Source organism: Taudactylus pleione, unplaced genomic scaffold (assembly GCF_031769625.1).
Source record: "Taudactylus pleione unplaced genomic scaffold, aTauple2 ptg000079l, whole genome shotgun sequence".
In the NCBI taxonomy this organism is placed as follows: Eukaryota; Metazoa; Chordata; class Amphibia; order Anura; family Myobatrachidae; genus Taudactylus; species Taudactylus pleione.
In genome coordinates, this window is record NW_028284481.1 from 2,212,984 (window position 1) to 2,230,308 (window position 17,325).

The window sequence follows — 17,325 nt, forward strand, 5'->3', positions numbered from 1 at the left end:
ATTCCGCTCGGCATGTGGGACTTGTGGATGAAGCCCTTCATTCGCTTTGCCAGGATTCCAGGGTGGTCAATCTGTTGAAATCAGACCACTACATTTTGGCCACCGTGCTCGATCCTAGGTTTAAAGCCTATGTGGTGTCTCTCTTTCCGGCCGACACAAGCCTGCAGAGGTGCAAAGACCTGCTGGTGAACACACTGTCAGCTGAAGCGGAACGTGACACGTCAACAGCTCCTTCTTCATTTTCTCCTGCAACTGGGGCTGCCAGGAAAAAACTTAGGTATCCTAAGCAACCCGCTGGCGGTGATGCAGGACAGGCAGGACCAAGTTTGGACATCTGGTCCGGACTGAAGGACCTGGCAACAATTTCTGACATGTCTACTGTCACTGCATATGATACTGTCACCATTGACAGAATGGTGGAGGATTACATCGGTGACAGCATCCAAGTAGGCATGTCAGACAGTCCATACCTGTATTGGCAGGAAAAAGAGGCAATTTGGAGGCCCCTGTATAAGCTGGCTCTATTTTACCTGAGTTGCCCCCCCTCCAGTGTGTACTCCGAAAGAGTGTTTAGTGCAGCCGGGAACCTTGCCAGCGAAAGGCGTAGGAGGTTGCTTTCACAGAATGTGGAGAAGATGATGTTCATCAAAATGAATTATCAGCTCTTCCAGGGAGACCAGCCTCCAGAAGGTACAGAGGGACCTGTGGTGGTGGATTCAAGTGGGGACAAGTTAATACTTTGTGAGGATGAGGATGTACACACTGAAGAGGGTGAGGAATCGGTGGATGAGGAGGATGAGGATGACATCTTGCCTCCGTAGAGCCAGTTTGTGCAGGGACACATTAATTGCCAGCTTGTTTTGTGGGGGCCCAAACGAACCAATCATTTCAGCCACAGTTGTGTGGCAGACCCTGGCGCTGAAATGATTGATTTGTTAAAGTGTGCATGTCCTGTTTATACAACATAAGGGTGGGTGGGAGGGCCCAAGGACAATTCCATCTTGCACTTCTTTTTTTTCTTTGCATTATGTACAGTTTGGGGCCTAGTTTTTCTAACTGCCATCCTGTCTGCCACTGCAGTGTCACTCCTAGATGGGTCACGTGTTTGTGCCGCCCACTCGTGTCGCTTAGCATAGTCATCCAGCTACCTCGGTGCAACCTTTTGGACATGAAAACACTATTGTGAGGTGTGAGGTGTTCAGAATAGACTGGAAATGAGTGGAAATTAAGGTTATTGAGGTTAATAATAGCATAGGAGCAGAGAAACCAACAAATTCTGTGATTTTAGCTGTTTTTATGCTTTTTAAAAAAAAAATACAGATCCAAAACACAAAACCCAGAACCCAAAACACGGAAGGGTGGTTTTGGCAAAACCAATCCAGATCCAAAACACGAAGAAAGATCCAGATCCAAAACCAAAACACAAAACACGAAAAGTGGCCGGTGCACACCCCTAGTTAGAACTGAGTATACTGTATGTAGTGAGGTATTAGGTACAGTTTTCCGTTTATGACTCATGTATAAATTCTCCCCAGTCTCCGCTGTATTTCAAAACTGCTAATTATGGCCGCTTTGTGTTGGTTTCTCATTCAGGCTAATGATTGTTCAAACAAACACCTGGTCCAAAGGTGTATCATTTGCACAAGTCTGTTATGCAATCAGTGCTCAGGTGATCGGGCTATTGTCTCCACTCTCCTCTCAGTAACCCTAATTGTTATTCTCACACATGACAAGGAGAAGGCCCACAGCAAACCCTTATTCTGGATTTTGGAACTTCCCCCTTAAAAATGTTCTCTGTTACCTATTTCAGGATTGTGGGCACAGCTTCTGTGGTGCATTTTGAAAATAGTTAAAAATTAAAATGTTACTTCAAAGTCCAACTAATACTGCTTTTACACCTAAATCCTGGGTCTGACCCGAGATTTGGAGCACAGGGTCTGATTCAGAGCCGGACGCTATTTGCGCTCGCTCGTTCAGAAAAAGGGGGTGGCTATTCAAATTAACCGTTTGCTCTTTGCGGTCTGTTGACGCCTCTATGTCTGAGCGAGCGAACAAAACTTGCGGTCGTAATTTTGTAAAAAACGCCCCCTGGCCGCTCGCATCATGCGTCATGTCCGCTATTTATTAGATTAATTGAGTACATCGAACGGCGTATGAACTGCTCGCTGTTCTTGTGGTAGGTTATTCATACCGCAATCTTGCGAGCAGTTCTGACTATAAAACAACCAAGTGACGTGGTCAATGACGCTGCTTTATTAATTATGCACACCCTTAAAACGCCTGTTTTGACCTTTAAGCACGCCTGCGTTCGGAATTCCACTCCCCGTTTTCAAGCACCTTCCCCTGTTACCACCCACATACGCCTCCTCCTGTCACTCAAAATAGCAGGCATTCGCTATTTAGTGAGCACACGATTTTCGCCCGCACTGACTGGTTCGCGCATGTGTATTACAATCCGTACGCATGCACAGATGTGCGAACATCGCTCGGAACGAACGAGCGGCCGCTTACGAGCGGCTCTGAATGAAGCCCACAGTCCCAAAACGAATCAGACCCAGGACAGACCTTTTCTACTGCGGGGTGCTGATCAGGATTATTGTTGTATCGGCGCCGTTCAGACTGCACAGCGCTTGGAGATGACATAATCTCAAGCGCCGAGAAACCCGGAAATCCCCATGCTATAAACGAGAGCCGGGTCTAATGACCCGGGGTACCCGTTTACACTGCACTGTTTCACGGGTTGTTCCCAACCCTGCCTGCTTTTACACCATGGAGCTACCTGGGTTAATCCTGCAATAACCTGGGTGTTAGCTCTGGTGTAAAAGGGGTATAACTAATGGTGCATACACACGGTCAGATTTTTCTTCAGATCTGAACGATAACGATTTTAAAAATCGTTCAATCGTTCATATCTGAAGGAAAATCTGACATATCTGACATGCCTGAACGATGAACGATGCGCGTTCCCGATTGTCAGATAACGATATCTGACATCTGATGTGTTTGCAGTCAGACTTGGACAATTCCATTCATTTTAATGCAGTCAAAATCGTTCAAATCTTTGGTAAAATATTTTATGAGGGAGGGGGGGAAGCAGGGATAGAAAAATGTGGGGCTGGGAATATATATAGATAAATAATTGAAAGATGTTGGTGCTCAGAATTAGCTGCACGCACTGTGGGCCGTATTCAATTGTTATAGCGGGCCTGATCTCCCGTCTAAAGTGATGGGAGATCGCGTGGCGCTGTTCAATTGGCGCTGTTTTTCGCGCTGTTAGCTCCCAAAGTGGTGGTCATTTAGCCGTGTAAAATGGCTACCCCCGACCAAAGTGCTGGGCGCGATCGCAAAAAGTGCTGTTTGGGTGCCCAAATAGGTCACTTTTTGCCCACTTCAGCTCGCACCCCCCTGGGGGCAACAATGTCTCTGATATCAATGTCTCTGGCAACAATGTCTTAGAGTATCACCACAGATATGGAGAATAGGTGGAATTAAGACATTGTTGCCAGAGACACTGGTATCAGAGACATTGTTGCCAGAGACATTGTTGCCAGAGACACTGGTATCAGAGACATTGTTGCCAGAGACACTGGTATCAGAGACATTGTTGCCAGAGACACTGGTATCAGAGACATTGTTGCCAGAGACACTGGTATCAGAGACATTGTTGCCAGAGACACTGGTATCAGAGACATTGTTGCCAGAGACACTGGTATCAGAGACATTGTTGCCAGAGACACTGGTATCAGAGACATTGTTGCCAGAGACACTGGTATCAGAGACTTTGTTGCCATAGACACTGGTATCAGAGACATTGTTGCCAGAGACACTGGTATCAGAGACATTGTTGCCAGAGACACTGGTATCAGAGACATTGTTGCCAGAGACACTGGTATCAGAGACATTGTTGCTAAAAACTTTTAGACAATTAGGTGCGAAAAGTATCGTACTTTTCTCACGCCGGACCTTTCGCCGTCATCGCTGGTTTTCCATGCGGAAAAGTATCGCGCGTGTTCCCGCTTATCCCCATATTTAATTAGAAATCAGCGAAAATGGAACCCGACGAATTCTGCCTGGCGAAAAGTACTGTCAGAAATGGGGAAAACACTCTGTACCCCCCGAAAAGCTGCACTAACATAGGGGATCACTATAGGGGTGTTCTAGTACCCCTAATAAAGCAAATCTGGGTTTTCTTTCTCTCCAAAAGCTTGCTATTAGCGTTTTTACATAAGTGGTGAAGAATGGCATTTAGCAATATTTTTTCATCAAAATAAGTAGTCCCAGCAAGTTTGGGGTACATGATAATGGGTGCTATCATATTTTGAAGTTGCTATTGTGAAATTTAAAAAAAAGTAAAAAATCCACCTGCCGCAACCATCTGCAATCTTAAGTCTATTTTAAGTTTGTCCCCCAACTTTTTTGTTTTTTTCCGACCCCCAAAATGAAAGTACTTTTTTTGGGTGTTCTTAAGATTTTTTTAAAGCTTTTTTTTGACACCATTTACCTTTGGGTGGCTGTCCCAAGGGTGCAGGGTGGTTCCCGCAAGCTTGCACCCCAAAACATAAATTCTGCACTTTTTTTCGACACGTTTCATAGGCGAATCTTTTTTGCCGATTCCAATGCATTGACTTTCTGCACCGGCGAAAAGCCTTTAGAATTGAATACGGGGATACGTTTTCGCCTGGCTAAATGACATCACCGGCTAAACTTTTTCGCCAAAACCAGCTTTTCGCACCTAATTGAATATGGCCCACAGCATGATGTAAGAGGGAAGGGAGGGTGGCGCCAGACCCGGGCCCCCGCCAAGCCCCTCCAGCATTCCAGGGCTCAGGTAATTAGTACCCGCTCCCCCCCCTCTCGGCGCCCCTGCCCAACATGACCAGTTCCTGGAGGGACAAAATGCTCAGTTTCTGGACTTAACCTCTTAATTTATGATTACCATTACGTCGTCGGTCAAGCAGGGTGGTGTGGTGTGGAATGGGGGCGTGGCCGGGAATATTACCGGTGATGGGGGCGTGGCCACGGAATCGATTATCGGCATTGTGAAGCAGGGGCAGGGTCTTGATGATGTGGTTCAGCGCGAATCGTGTCATTGACACCCCTTCCCTGCTGGAAGGCTTTCCTACTTTTCCGGGGGAGGGGGTCAGGAGCTGAAACTGGCTATCTGGGGCTGGGCAGGATGGCTGTATGAGGCTGGCTGTCTGGGGCAGGGGCTGGCTGGCTAGGGCAGGGGCTGCCTGGCTGGGTCTGACCTAGCTGAACTGGGGCTGGACTGGAGACAACAGTCAGACAGTAGGGCTGGGCTGGAGAGATAGAAGGGGGCTAGAGGTTTCAAAATTGAAAAGGAAGCCAAAAGACTGTGCTGCCTTCAGTGATAGAAAGATTATCAGAAAGATTATCTCAATTATTGACCCCTCATTGAAAATACTTGTACCATACATGCCTACCCTCCCGGTTTTCGCGGGAGGATCCCGATTTTTAGGGTAACCCCCCTGTACCCCCGGAAGGGTAGGCACTTCTCCCGCATTCAGAATGGGGAGAGTTTCCGCGGCGATCGCGGGTCCTCGTGTAGGGGGCGGGGCTTCATGACGTGATTATTCATCGATCACATCATTTAGCCACACCCCTTATTTAAATTTAAGCCAATCGCGGCATTTTGCAGTGAAGGGGGTGGGGCTTAACAACATGACCCGTCAGGCCCCGCTTCCATCACAACCCACCTGCTTCTCCTCCCCAGGCTTCTCCCGGGGAGGAGACGCAAAAGGTAGGCAAGTATGACTTATACTCACATAATTGGTGCTGTTCAAAAAAGGGGAGGGGCAAGGGGGGGCACCATTTCTGATGGCAGCTCTGGTGACAGGCATCCGAATGAGAGTGGTATTAGGGGAGAGGAGGGGTCTGGGAAGCAGCCCAGAGATTCAGGATCTTATTATCTCTTCTTTCAGAATTACAAGTATAGATGAACATTTTGCCTATCACCAGAGAAGTACTGGCACACTTGAATTTTGACGTCTGTATTTTGAGGTACTTGTAACCTGAAACAGAGCTCAGAGATGCACCCAGCAAAGATACTGCAGCAGTCCTCATCAGCAACTCTTAGACTTGTACCCGGCTACAGAAAGTGCAAAGATACTTGTTAACCAATATAAGATGCATCTCGAAGCAGCGTGGCTGACTTGCATGTCCATGTTGTTACTGCATTTACACATGAACATGTCTGACCCACCACACAAAGCACAAGGGGCCCTAACGCAACATTGTGTGTCCCAAAATCCTCAGTGACGGCTCAGCATGGGGGAGGTGGAGGGCAAATGAAGCTGCATAAATAGAGGTCTATTCATTACTTTTAACTATTAACATTTTCAACTGCTATTGTAGAAATTAAATTTTAAGGCCATTCATCATAAAGGTAATGCAGAAGATAGATATTTCCCGCTTACCTTTCTCTCCCGGAGTGGCCCGCTGTCCTCATACACTAGAATCACAGATATCTCCTATTGACCTCTCTCTCCCTAGTGGCCCGCTGTCCCCATACACTAGTATCACAGACATCTCCTGCTTACCTTCCTCTCCCGGAATGGCCCGCTGTCCCCATACACTAGTATCACAGATATCTCCTACTTACCTCTCTCTCCCGGAATAACCCACTAGTATCACAGATATCTTCTGCTTACCTTCCTCTCCCGGAATGGCCTGCTGTCCCCATACACTAGTATCACATATATCTCCTACTTACCTTTCTCTCCCGGAATGGCCCGCTGTCCTCATACACTAGTATCACAGATATCTCCTACTTACCTCTCTCTCCCGGAATAACCCACTAGTATCACAGATATCTCCTGCTTACCTTCCTCTCCCGGAATGGCCTGCTGTCCCCATACACTAGTATCACATATATCTCCTACTTACCTTTCTCTCCCGGAATGGCCCGCTGTCCTCATACACTAGTATCACAGATATCTCCTACTTACCTCTCTCTCCCGGAATAACCCACTAGTATCACAGATATCTCCTGCTTACCTTCCTCTCCCGGAATGGCCTGCTGTCCCCATACACTAGTATCACATATATCTCCTACTTACCTTTCTCTCCCGGAATGGCCCACTGTCCTCATACACTAGTATCACAGATATCTCCTACTTACCTCTCTCTCCCGGACTATAACCCACTAGTATCACAGATATCTCCTGCTTATCTTCCTCTCCCGGAAAGACCCACTGTCCCCATACACTAGTATCACAGATATCTCCTGCTTACCTTTCTTTCCCGGAAAGACCCACTGTCCCCATACACTAGTATGGGGACAGGAATTCATCAAGCTCTGAAAATACAATATTTTTGGAGCTTGACTGTGGGAGCATTCGCCATCTTCACAGTGTGCAGCCTCTAGAATAACATTACAGCCAGTGATCAGCACAGAGCAAGATTCCTGCTGGAAGCTCTCACTGTGCTAATCACACTCTGGACTAACAGTCCCACAGGGGGAAGAGAGTCCTCCCCTGAGACTGCCAGCAATGTGTGAGATTAGCAGGTAGAGCCTCCAATAGAAAGCCACTACACTGCTAACAGGGATACGGTCAATATCCCAACAGCCGGAATGTCTGTGCCAGAATCCCGAAAACCTGTCCGAATCCCAGTGCCGACATGCCAAAGGTAAGTAGTGGGGCTAGGGGGTGGGTTAGGAGTTAGGCACTAGGGAGGGAGGGTTAGGGATAGGCGCCGGAATCCCAAGCACCAGCATCTCGTTCCCAACCCTGCCAACACATGCCGGGCAGATCTACACAGGGATACTGTTTCCTGCTCCCTGCTGTACCTGCCCTGCTAGCGATGATCGTGTTCATGTCTGTGAGTGGGGGTGTACCAGAGCCAGGACTGGAGTTCACTGGGGACTCGCAGTGGCATATTTTTACTGGGTGCTACAGTCCCCAAGGTAAAATCCGACACTGGTCATTAAAGTTTCTGTATTGTGTCATTAGGGTATCTGTATTGTGTCCATTAGCTATCTGTACTGTGTCATTAGGGTATCTGTATTGTGTCCATTAGGCTATCTGTACTGTCATTAGGCTATCTATACTGTGTCATAAGGCTATCTGTACTGTGTCATAAGGGTATCTGTATTGTGTCCATTAGGCTATCTGTACTGTGTCATTAGGCTATCTGAACTGTGTCATTAGGCTATCTGTACTGTGTCATTAGGGTATCTGTACTGTGTCATAAGGGTATCAATACTGTGTTGACTCATTGGAGTATATGTACTGTGGCCCTCATTCAGAGGCGGTCGGAGGATGCAAGCGGTCGCTTAGAAACTGGGCGGCCGCTTGCATCCTGACCGGCCGCCTCTGTTTCGGTCGTTAGGCTGTGGGTTAACACCCACAGCTCTAACGACCGCTCGGGTGATGGTCGCGATGGTCATAGACCATCGCGACCATCGAGGCTTACGACGAGACCCTAGGGTAGGGTCTCACTTGTCGTAAGCCCCAGAGAGCTTCTGGCTCTGTCAGAGCTGGAAGCTCTCCACTGACATCACTAGTGATGTCAGTGGGGCCTCCCCCAAACGGTAGGTGTTCCCATGGGAACGCCTCCGCTTGGGCTGCCACCCCCCCGGCCCGCCTTCCAAACGGGGCGAGCTGTCAATCAACAACGACAGCTCGCCCCCTTTGGAAAGAGACCCGCTACGACCGGCGCTGTCGGTCGTAGCGGGTCTCACGCATGCGCACGAGGGAGCCGGCTCCCTCGTGCGCATGCACACTGGACAAACATCGAGGCGGCCGTGCGGTCGTAGACCGTACGGCCGCCTCTGAATTAATCCCTGTGTCCTTAGGGTATCTGTATTGTAGAACAAAAAGGAAGAGAGGAAAGAAGACTCTTGTACGGGGGCACTTTAAAATAAATAGTTAAAACTTAACTTTTATTGGATCTATTCTGGATCAAACAAACTTACTAGATATAAAACTTGGTACTTGGTGAGATAAACCATTATTTCTCACTGGTACCAGGATCAACACACGATTAAAAATGTATGAAATCAGAAAATCTATACACAGGCGTGTGTCATGTTTTCTCAGTGAGAAGCTATAAAAAAGAAAATTCCCACAGAGGAAGGACATATTAGGAATCCGTGTATAACATGAACACATTTGTCAAATCCTGTTGTCTAACAACAGAACATTGCCGCCGTGCAACTGTAATTTTATGTGTATAAAAATCTTTATTGGATATTTTATGATATTACCGCCGTACAATTACACGCTATTTGTAGAAGATAATTCTTGTTACAAGTGAGGGTGGTACAATACAAGATATGGGGGTCTATTTACTAAGCAGTGTTAGGAGACAGAGTGAAAAGTGATAAGTCTGTGATAAGTGCCAGCCAATCAGCTCCCAACTGTCATTTTTCAAATACAGCCTGTGAGATGACAGTTGGGAGCTGATTGGCTGGCACTTATCACAGACTTATCACTTTTCACTCTGTCTCCTAACACTGCTAAGTCTGTGATAAGTGCCAGCCAATCAGCTCCCAACTGTCATCTCACAGGCTGTGTTTGAAAAATGACAGTTGGGAGCTGATTGGCTGGCACCTTATCACTTTTCACTCTGTCTCCTAACACTGCTTAGTAACTAGACCCCATGGTATTATTAAGGCAGAGGAACTGCAACTGAATAATTATAATGAGACGTATGTTTTCTTGACATATGAGACTGATCAGATGCCTAAACATCTAATACGTGTGTGTTGTGGGCGATCTATAGTACAACCTACTGTTACCAATTGGACATGTAACACTGATTAGCTTGATATCACCTGACTATATAGATTTTTTGATTTCATACATTTTTAATCGTGTGTTGATCCTGGTACCAGTGAGAAATAATGGTTTATCTCACCAAGGTACCAAAGTTTTATGTCTAGTAAGTTTGTTTGATCCAGAATAGATCCAATAAAAGTAAAGTTTTAACTATTTAGAGTGCCCCCGTACAAGAGTCCTCGTTTCTCTCTTTCTTTTTCTTGTCTCTTTACTGACTCTAGGGGAGCACCGCCGGGAGGAGATATAACTGCTCATCGTCTCTAGAAATATTAATCAAAGTAGACGAATGATTACCGGTTGACATTTTCTTTGCTACGCAGACTTAGTGCGTCAATACTTGTGCCCAGACCAACCCCCAAAACACTGCATAGGTATCTGTATTGCGTCATTAGGCTATCTGTATTGTGTCATTAGGCTATCTGTACTGTTGTTGTCTGTGAAAGTGAAACTTGCTGTGTATTACACAATGTGTGATCCTTATCAGTAACTTCTCATTTATCTTTCTTAGGACTTTATGGAAGGACATAACAGGAATCTCCGTACAGCTGCAGAACAGGCAACACAATGACCCATAATGATTTTACTGCAGGTAACAACCTGTTGAATCACCATGGCTACGGAATTCATAAAGGCAGACCTGTACCTAGCCAGTCATTAGAAGACCCCCACACAGGAAATACACTTTTACATTGAAACTAGTTTTCATGTGGCCCTCAGCTCAGGAGAGAGTATAAGGACACACAGCACCATGTATAGCATTGTTGTTTATAGTTTAACCAGAAATTAAATCTCTAGTTAGGTTCTAAGAACAAGAACTAACTGTAGAATACTGTATGTCTACAGAGCCTGCCTCATGATTATCTGTAGACATGACTTGTACATACATTTTCAGGGAGGCCCCTGGCCCCCTAAAGAGTAAATGGTCCTCCCCCATCCCGTCCATGTCCTCATGAAGGAGGCAGAATGGGGTGCAGCGCGGCCGGTGGGGAGGAGTTAAGGCCATTATAGCGCGATTCTATGATCATTTGGGGTTTAATGAGGCAAATAGTTTGCCCCCGCCCCTATCAGCTGTCACCTGGACTAAATAATGTAATATTCCCACATATTTAATGGATGTGTGCGCAGTACCTGTATATATTTCATTGCTTTTATATTTATTATTATTATTATTATTATTATTATTTTAATAAAGGCATCATTATACAATGGTAATACAGAGCAGAATAGATCAACCGGCAGAAATTAAGGATTAAGAAATAACAGGAAAAGTGTTTGTTGAACAAAGATGGCGGCTGGCCACAATGTCCCAGAATTTGTTTGGGATACCTATGAAAAAAGAGTTTATAAGCGTTCTCCTTAAAGTGAATAAAAATCTTAAAATAATTCCCTCCAATTGATGTATATGATCTCTGTCACTAGTGTAGTGTAGTATAGTGTAGACACTTTTCATAGCTGGTGTTATATAGTGTACATGATCTCTGTCACTAGTGTTGTGTAGTGTAGACTCTCTCAATAGCTGGTGTTATGTAGTGCACATGAGCTCCATCACTATTGTAGTGTAGTGTAGACACTCTCCATAGCTGGTGTTATATAGTGTATATGATCTCCATCACTATTGTAGTGTAGTGTAGACACTCTCCATAGCTGGTGTTATATAGTGCACATGAGCTCCATCACTATTGTAGTGTAGTGTAGACACTCTCCATAGCTGGTGTTATATAGTGTATATGATCTCCATCACTATTGTAGTGTAGTGTAGACACTCTCCATAGCTGGTGTTATATAGTGCACATGAGCTCCATCACTATTGTAGTGTAGTGTAGACACTCTCCATAGCTGGTGTTATATAGTGTATATGATCTCCATCACTATTGTAGTGTAGTGTAGACACTCTCCATAGCCGGTGTTATATAGTGCACATGAGCTCCATCACTATTGTAGTGTAGTGTAGACACTCTCCATAGCTGGTGTTATATAGTGTATATGATCTCCATCACTATTGTAGTGTAGTGTAGACACTCTCCATAGCTGGTGTTATATAGTGTACATGATCTCAGTCACTATTGTAGTGTAGTGTAGACACTCTCCGTAGCTGGTGTTATATAGTGTACATGATCTCCATCACTTGTGTAGTGTAGTGTAGACACTCTCCGTAGCTGGTGTTATATAGTGTACATGATCTCTGTCACTATTGTAGTGTAGTGTAGACACGCTCCATAGCTGGTGTTATATAGAGTACATGATCTCCATCACTATTGTACTGTAGTGTAGTATAGACACTTTCCATAGCTGGTGTTATATAGTGTACATGATCTCTGTCACTATTGTAGTGTAGTGTAGTATAGACACTCTCCATAGCTGGTGTTATATAGTGTACATGATCTCCATCACTATTGTAGTGTAGTGTAGACACTCTCCATAGCTGGTCTTTATATAGTGTACATGATCTCCATCACTAGTGTAGTGCAGTGTAGACACTCTTCATAGCTGGTCTTTATATAGTGTACATGATCTCCATCACTAGTGTAGTGTAGTGTAGTATAGACACTCTACGTAGCTGGTGTTATATAGTGTACATGATCTCCATCACTATTGTAGTGTAGTGTATAGACACTCTCTATAGCTGGTGTTATATAGTGTACATGATCTCCATCACTAGTGTAGTGTAGTGTAGTATAGACACTCTACGTAGCTGGTGTTATATAGTGTACATGATCTCCATCACTATTGTACTGTAGTGTAGTATAGACACTTTCCATAGCTGGTGTTATATAGTGTACATGATCTCTGTCACTATTGTAGTGTAGTGTAGTATAGACACTCTCCATAGCTGGTGTTATATAGTGTACATGATCTCCATCACTATTGTAGTGTAGTGTAGACACTCTCCATAGCTGGTCTTTATATAGTGTACATGATCTCCATCACTAGTGTAGTGCAGTGTAGACACTCTTCATAGCTGGTCTTTATATAGTGTACATGATCTCCATCACTAGTGTAGTGTAGTGTAGTATAGACACTCTACGTAGCTGGTGTTATATAGTGTACATGATCTCCATCACTATTGTAGTGTAGTGTATAGACACTCTCTATAGCTGGTGTTATATAGTGTACATGATCTCCATCACTAGTGTAGTGTAGTGTAGTATAGACACTCTACGTAGCTGGTGTTATATAGTGTACATGATCTCCATCACTAGTGTAGTGTAGTGTAGACACTCTCCATAGCTGGTGTTATATAGTGTACATGATCTCCATCACTATTGTACTATAGTGTAGTGTAGTATAGACACTCTCCATAGCTGGTGTTATATAGTGTATATGATCTCCATCACTATTGTATTGTAGTGTAGTATAGACACTCTCCATAGCTGGTGTTATATAGTGTACATGATCTCCATCACTAGTGTAGTATAGTGTAGTGTAGTATAGACACTCTCCATAGCTGGTGTTATATAGTGTATATGATCTCCATCACTATTGTATTGTAGTGTAGACACTCTCCATAGCTGGTGTTATATAGTGTACATGATCTCCATCACTATTGTAGTGTAGTGTAGACACTCTCCATAGCTGGTCTTTATATAGTGTACATGATCTACATCACTAGTGTAGTGTAGTGTAGTATAGACACTCTACGTAGCTGGTGTTATATAGTGTACATGATCTCCATCACTATTGTAGTGTAGTGTAGTGTATAGACACTCTCTATAGCTGGTGTTATATAGTGTACATGATCTCCATCACTAGGGTAGTATAGTGTAGTGTAGACACTCTCCGTATCTGGTGTTATATAGTGTATATGATCTCCATCACTATTGTAGTGTAGTGTAGACACTCTCCATAGCTGGTGTTATATAGTGTACATGATCTCTGTCACTATTGTAGTGTAGTGTAAACACTCTCCATAGCTGGTGTTATATAGTGTATATGATCTCCATAACTATTGTAGTGCAGTGTAGTGTAGTGTAGACACTCTCCATAGCTGGTGTTATATAGTGTATATGATCTCCATCACTATTGTATTGTAGTGTAGACACTCTCCATAGCTGGTGTTATATAGTGTACATGATCTCCATCACTATTGTAGTGTAGTGTAGTGTAGTGTAGTGTAGTGTAGACACTCTCCATAGCTGGTCTTTATATAGTGTACATGATCTACATCACTAGTGTAGTGTAGTGTAGTATAGACACTCTACGTAGCTGGTGTTATATAGTGTACATGATCTCCATCACTATTGTATTGTAGTGTAGACACTCTCCATAGCTGGTGTTATATAGTGTACATGATCTCCATCACTATTGTAGTGTTGTGTAGACACTCTCCATAGCTGGTCTTTATATAGTGTACATGATCTACATCACTAGTGTAGTGTAGTGTAGTATAGACACTCTACGTAGCTGGTGTTATATAGTGTACATGATCTCCATCACTATTGCAGTGTAGTGTAGTGTATAGACACTCTCTATAGCTGGTGTTATATAGTGTACATGATCTCCATCACTAGGGTAGTATAGTGTAGTGTAGACACTCTCCGTATCTGGTGTTATATAGTGTATATGATCTCCATCACTATTGTAGTGTAGTGTAGACACTCTCCATAGCTGGTGTTATATAGTGTACATGATCTCTGTCACTATTGTAGTGTAGTGTAAACACTCTCCATAGCTGGTGTTATATAGTGTATATGATCTCCATAACTATTGTAGTGCAGTGTAGTGTAGTGTAGACACTCTCCATAGCTGGTGTTATATAGTGTATATGATCTCCATCACTATTGTATTGTAGTGTAGACACTCTCCATAGCTGGTGTTATATAGTGTACATGATCTCCATCACTATTGTAGTGTAGTGTAGTGTAGTGTAGTGTAGACACTCTCCATAGCTGGTCTTTATATAGTGTACATGATCTACATCACTAGTGTAGTGTAGTGTAGTATAGACACTCTACGTAGCTGGTGTTATATAGTGTACATGATCTCCATCACTATTGTAGTGTAGTGTAGTGTATAGACACTCTCTATAGCTGGTGTTATATAGTGTACATGATCTCTGTTACTATTGTAGTGTAGTGTAGACATTCTCCATAGCTGGTGTTATATAGTGTACATGATCTCCATCACTATTGTAGTGTAGACACTCTCCATAGCTGGTGTTATATAGTGTACATGATCTCCATCACTATTGTAGTGTAGTGTAGACACTCTCCATAGCTGGTGTTATATAGTGTACATGATCTCCGTCACTATTGTAGTGTAGGAAGACACTCTCCATAGCTGGTGTTATATAGTGTACATGATCTCCATCACTAGTGTAGTGTAGTGTAGTATAGACACTCTCTATATCTGGTGTTATATAGTGTACATGATCTCCATCACTATTGTAGTGTAGTGTAGACACTCTCCGTAGCTGGTGTTACATAGGGCTCTATTTATTAACATTATTTTGACTAAAATATAGTGAAAAAGGGTGTTTTCACACCCTTTTCACATTATTTTAGTATCACCTGTAGTTATTACAGGGCAATTTGAGTAGAATTAGTAAAATTCTACTCCAGCCCCTAAGTATCACTTATTTTTAGTAATCAGATCGCATTTCCCATAATTGTAATGGGAAATGTGATCTGTCTGGTAGTTACTAAAAATAAATAGTGAAAAAAATACCTAGGGGTGCCCTGTGATAATAACGCCACCTGGAGGTGGCGTTATCCAGGTCCTCCCCCTGTTACCGTACTTCTACTCTGCTCTAACGGGCAGAGCAGAGCTGGGAGTCGGTCCCAGTAATCAGCTGTGTGGTCTAAACAGACCGCAAGCTGATCACTGCAAAAAAAAAATAGTAAAAAAAAAAATTTACTTACTGTACCTGACTCCAGGGACCGGTGATCGGGGCTCCGGGTGATGTCCTCCCTCCAGTCAGCTGGTCTCTCATGCTGCACTGCGGCCCGGTCATCAGGTGATCGGGTCCCAGTGCGGTATGGGATATCACCTGACCGGAGGCATGGAGTACATCACCGGAGGACCGGATCATGCAAGTAAGTGTAATTAAGGGAGGCGGGGGGGTCGCGGGGGTCTGTGCTCATTGGGGGCGGGGCTTAGCACCTGGGGGCAGGGCTTAGCGCCGGGGGAGGGGTAGCAGCGGCGGCCGGTCGGTGCATGTGCGGGCACTTTGTCATGGTATTTTTTCCGAAAATACCGTGACTAGTGTGCGGATGGGATTCGCAGGGACAGATCTTTATCGCAAGGTCTGTCCCTGCAAGGGATTTGTAGTAAATCCCTGTGATATTGCCTGAATTCGCATTGCAAATTCAGTCGTTAATATCACTCTACAATCTGCATTCAATATGTGGATTGTAGTAAATAGAGCCCATAGTGTACATGATCTCCATCACTATTGTAGTGTAGTGTAGACACTCTCCATAGCTGGTGTTATATAGTGTACATGATCTCAGTCACTATTGTAGTGTAGTGTAGACACTCTCCGTAGCTGGTGTTACATAGTGTACATGATCTCCATCACTAGTGTAGTGTAGACACTCTCCGAAGCTGGTGTTACATAGTGTACATATCTCCTTCACTATTGTAGTGTAGACACTCTCCATAGCTGGTGTTATGTAGTGTACATGATCTCCATCACTATTGTAGTGTAGACACTCTCCATAGCTGGTGTTATATAGTGTACATGATCTCCATCACTATTGTAGTGTAGTGTAGTGTAGTGTAGACACTCTCCATAGCTAGTGTTATATAGTGTACATGATCTCCATCACTATTGTAGTGTAGTGTAGTCACTCTCCATAGCTAGTGTTATATAGTGTACATGATCTCCATCACCATTGTAGTGTAGTGTAGTGTAGTGTAGACACTCTCCATAGCTAGTGTTATATAGTGTACATGATCTCCATCACTATTGTATTGTAGTGTAGTATAGACACTCTCCATAGCTGGTGTTATATAGTGTACATAATCTCCGTCACTATTGTAGTGTAGTGTAGACACTCTCTGTAGCTGGTGTTATATAGTGTACATGATCTCCATCACTATTGTAGTGTGGTATAGACACTCTCCATAGCTGGTGTTACGTACAGTACAAACCAATATTTTTTAGATGCCTAAAAATATTCACTTTTGTCTCTTGTGTTTTCTTCTGCTTATCACTTTCTTTTCTGGATTGCAAATGGTTAAAGTTGCTGATTTTAATTAATAGCCGGTGAGTTAAAAAAAAAATAGAATGTATGCGTTGTGCTGTAGATAAATTAGTTTATAATGAATTTATGGGAGTAAATATTAGACTTTACCAGTTGGCACCGATTCTCACCAGTTGGTTAACTCGATGGTTATTTGGTGGGTTGTGTTTAGCATGCTACATTCATATAATCCAACCAGACGCCAATGGGAACCAACTCAAACTATGTGGCTCTTAAAACTTTGGAGTTACTTACCAAGTCTATGTAACAAATATATTATTAAAGACTTTACCAATCTTTAGTCAAAGTCCATTGTCTGTCTGTCATGGAGGTGCCTT

General features: G+C 43.9%; 1 protein-coding gene across 6 annotated transcripts in view; it reads left to right on the top strand.

The window, feature by feature from the left end:
• TOGARAM2 (TOG array regulator of axonemal microtubules 2) overlaps nt 1-17,325 on the top strand; it is a 188,537-nt gene that overhangs the window by 114,205 nt on the left and 57,007 nt on the right. For all 6 annotated transcript variants that reach the window (XM_088467964.1, XM_088467963.1, XM_088467962.1 and 3 more), the window contains exon 2: nt 10,312-10,392. In XM_088467964.1, coding sequence (XP_088324090.1) covers nt 10,368-10,392 — 25 coding nt within the window. In that variant the 5' untranslated portion in view covers nt 10,312-10,367. The remainder of the gene's footprint in view (nt 1-10,311; nt 10,393-17,325) is intronic.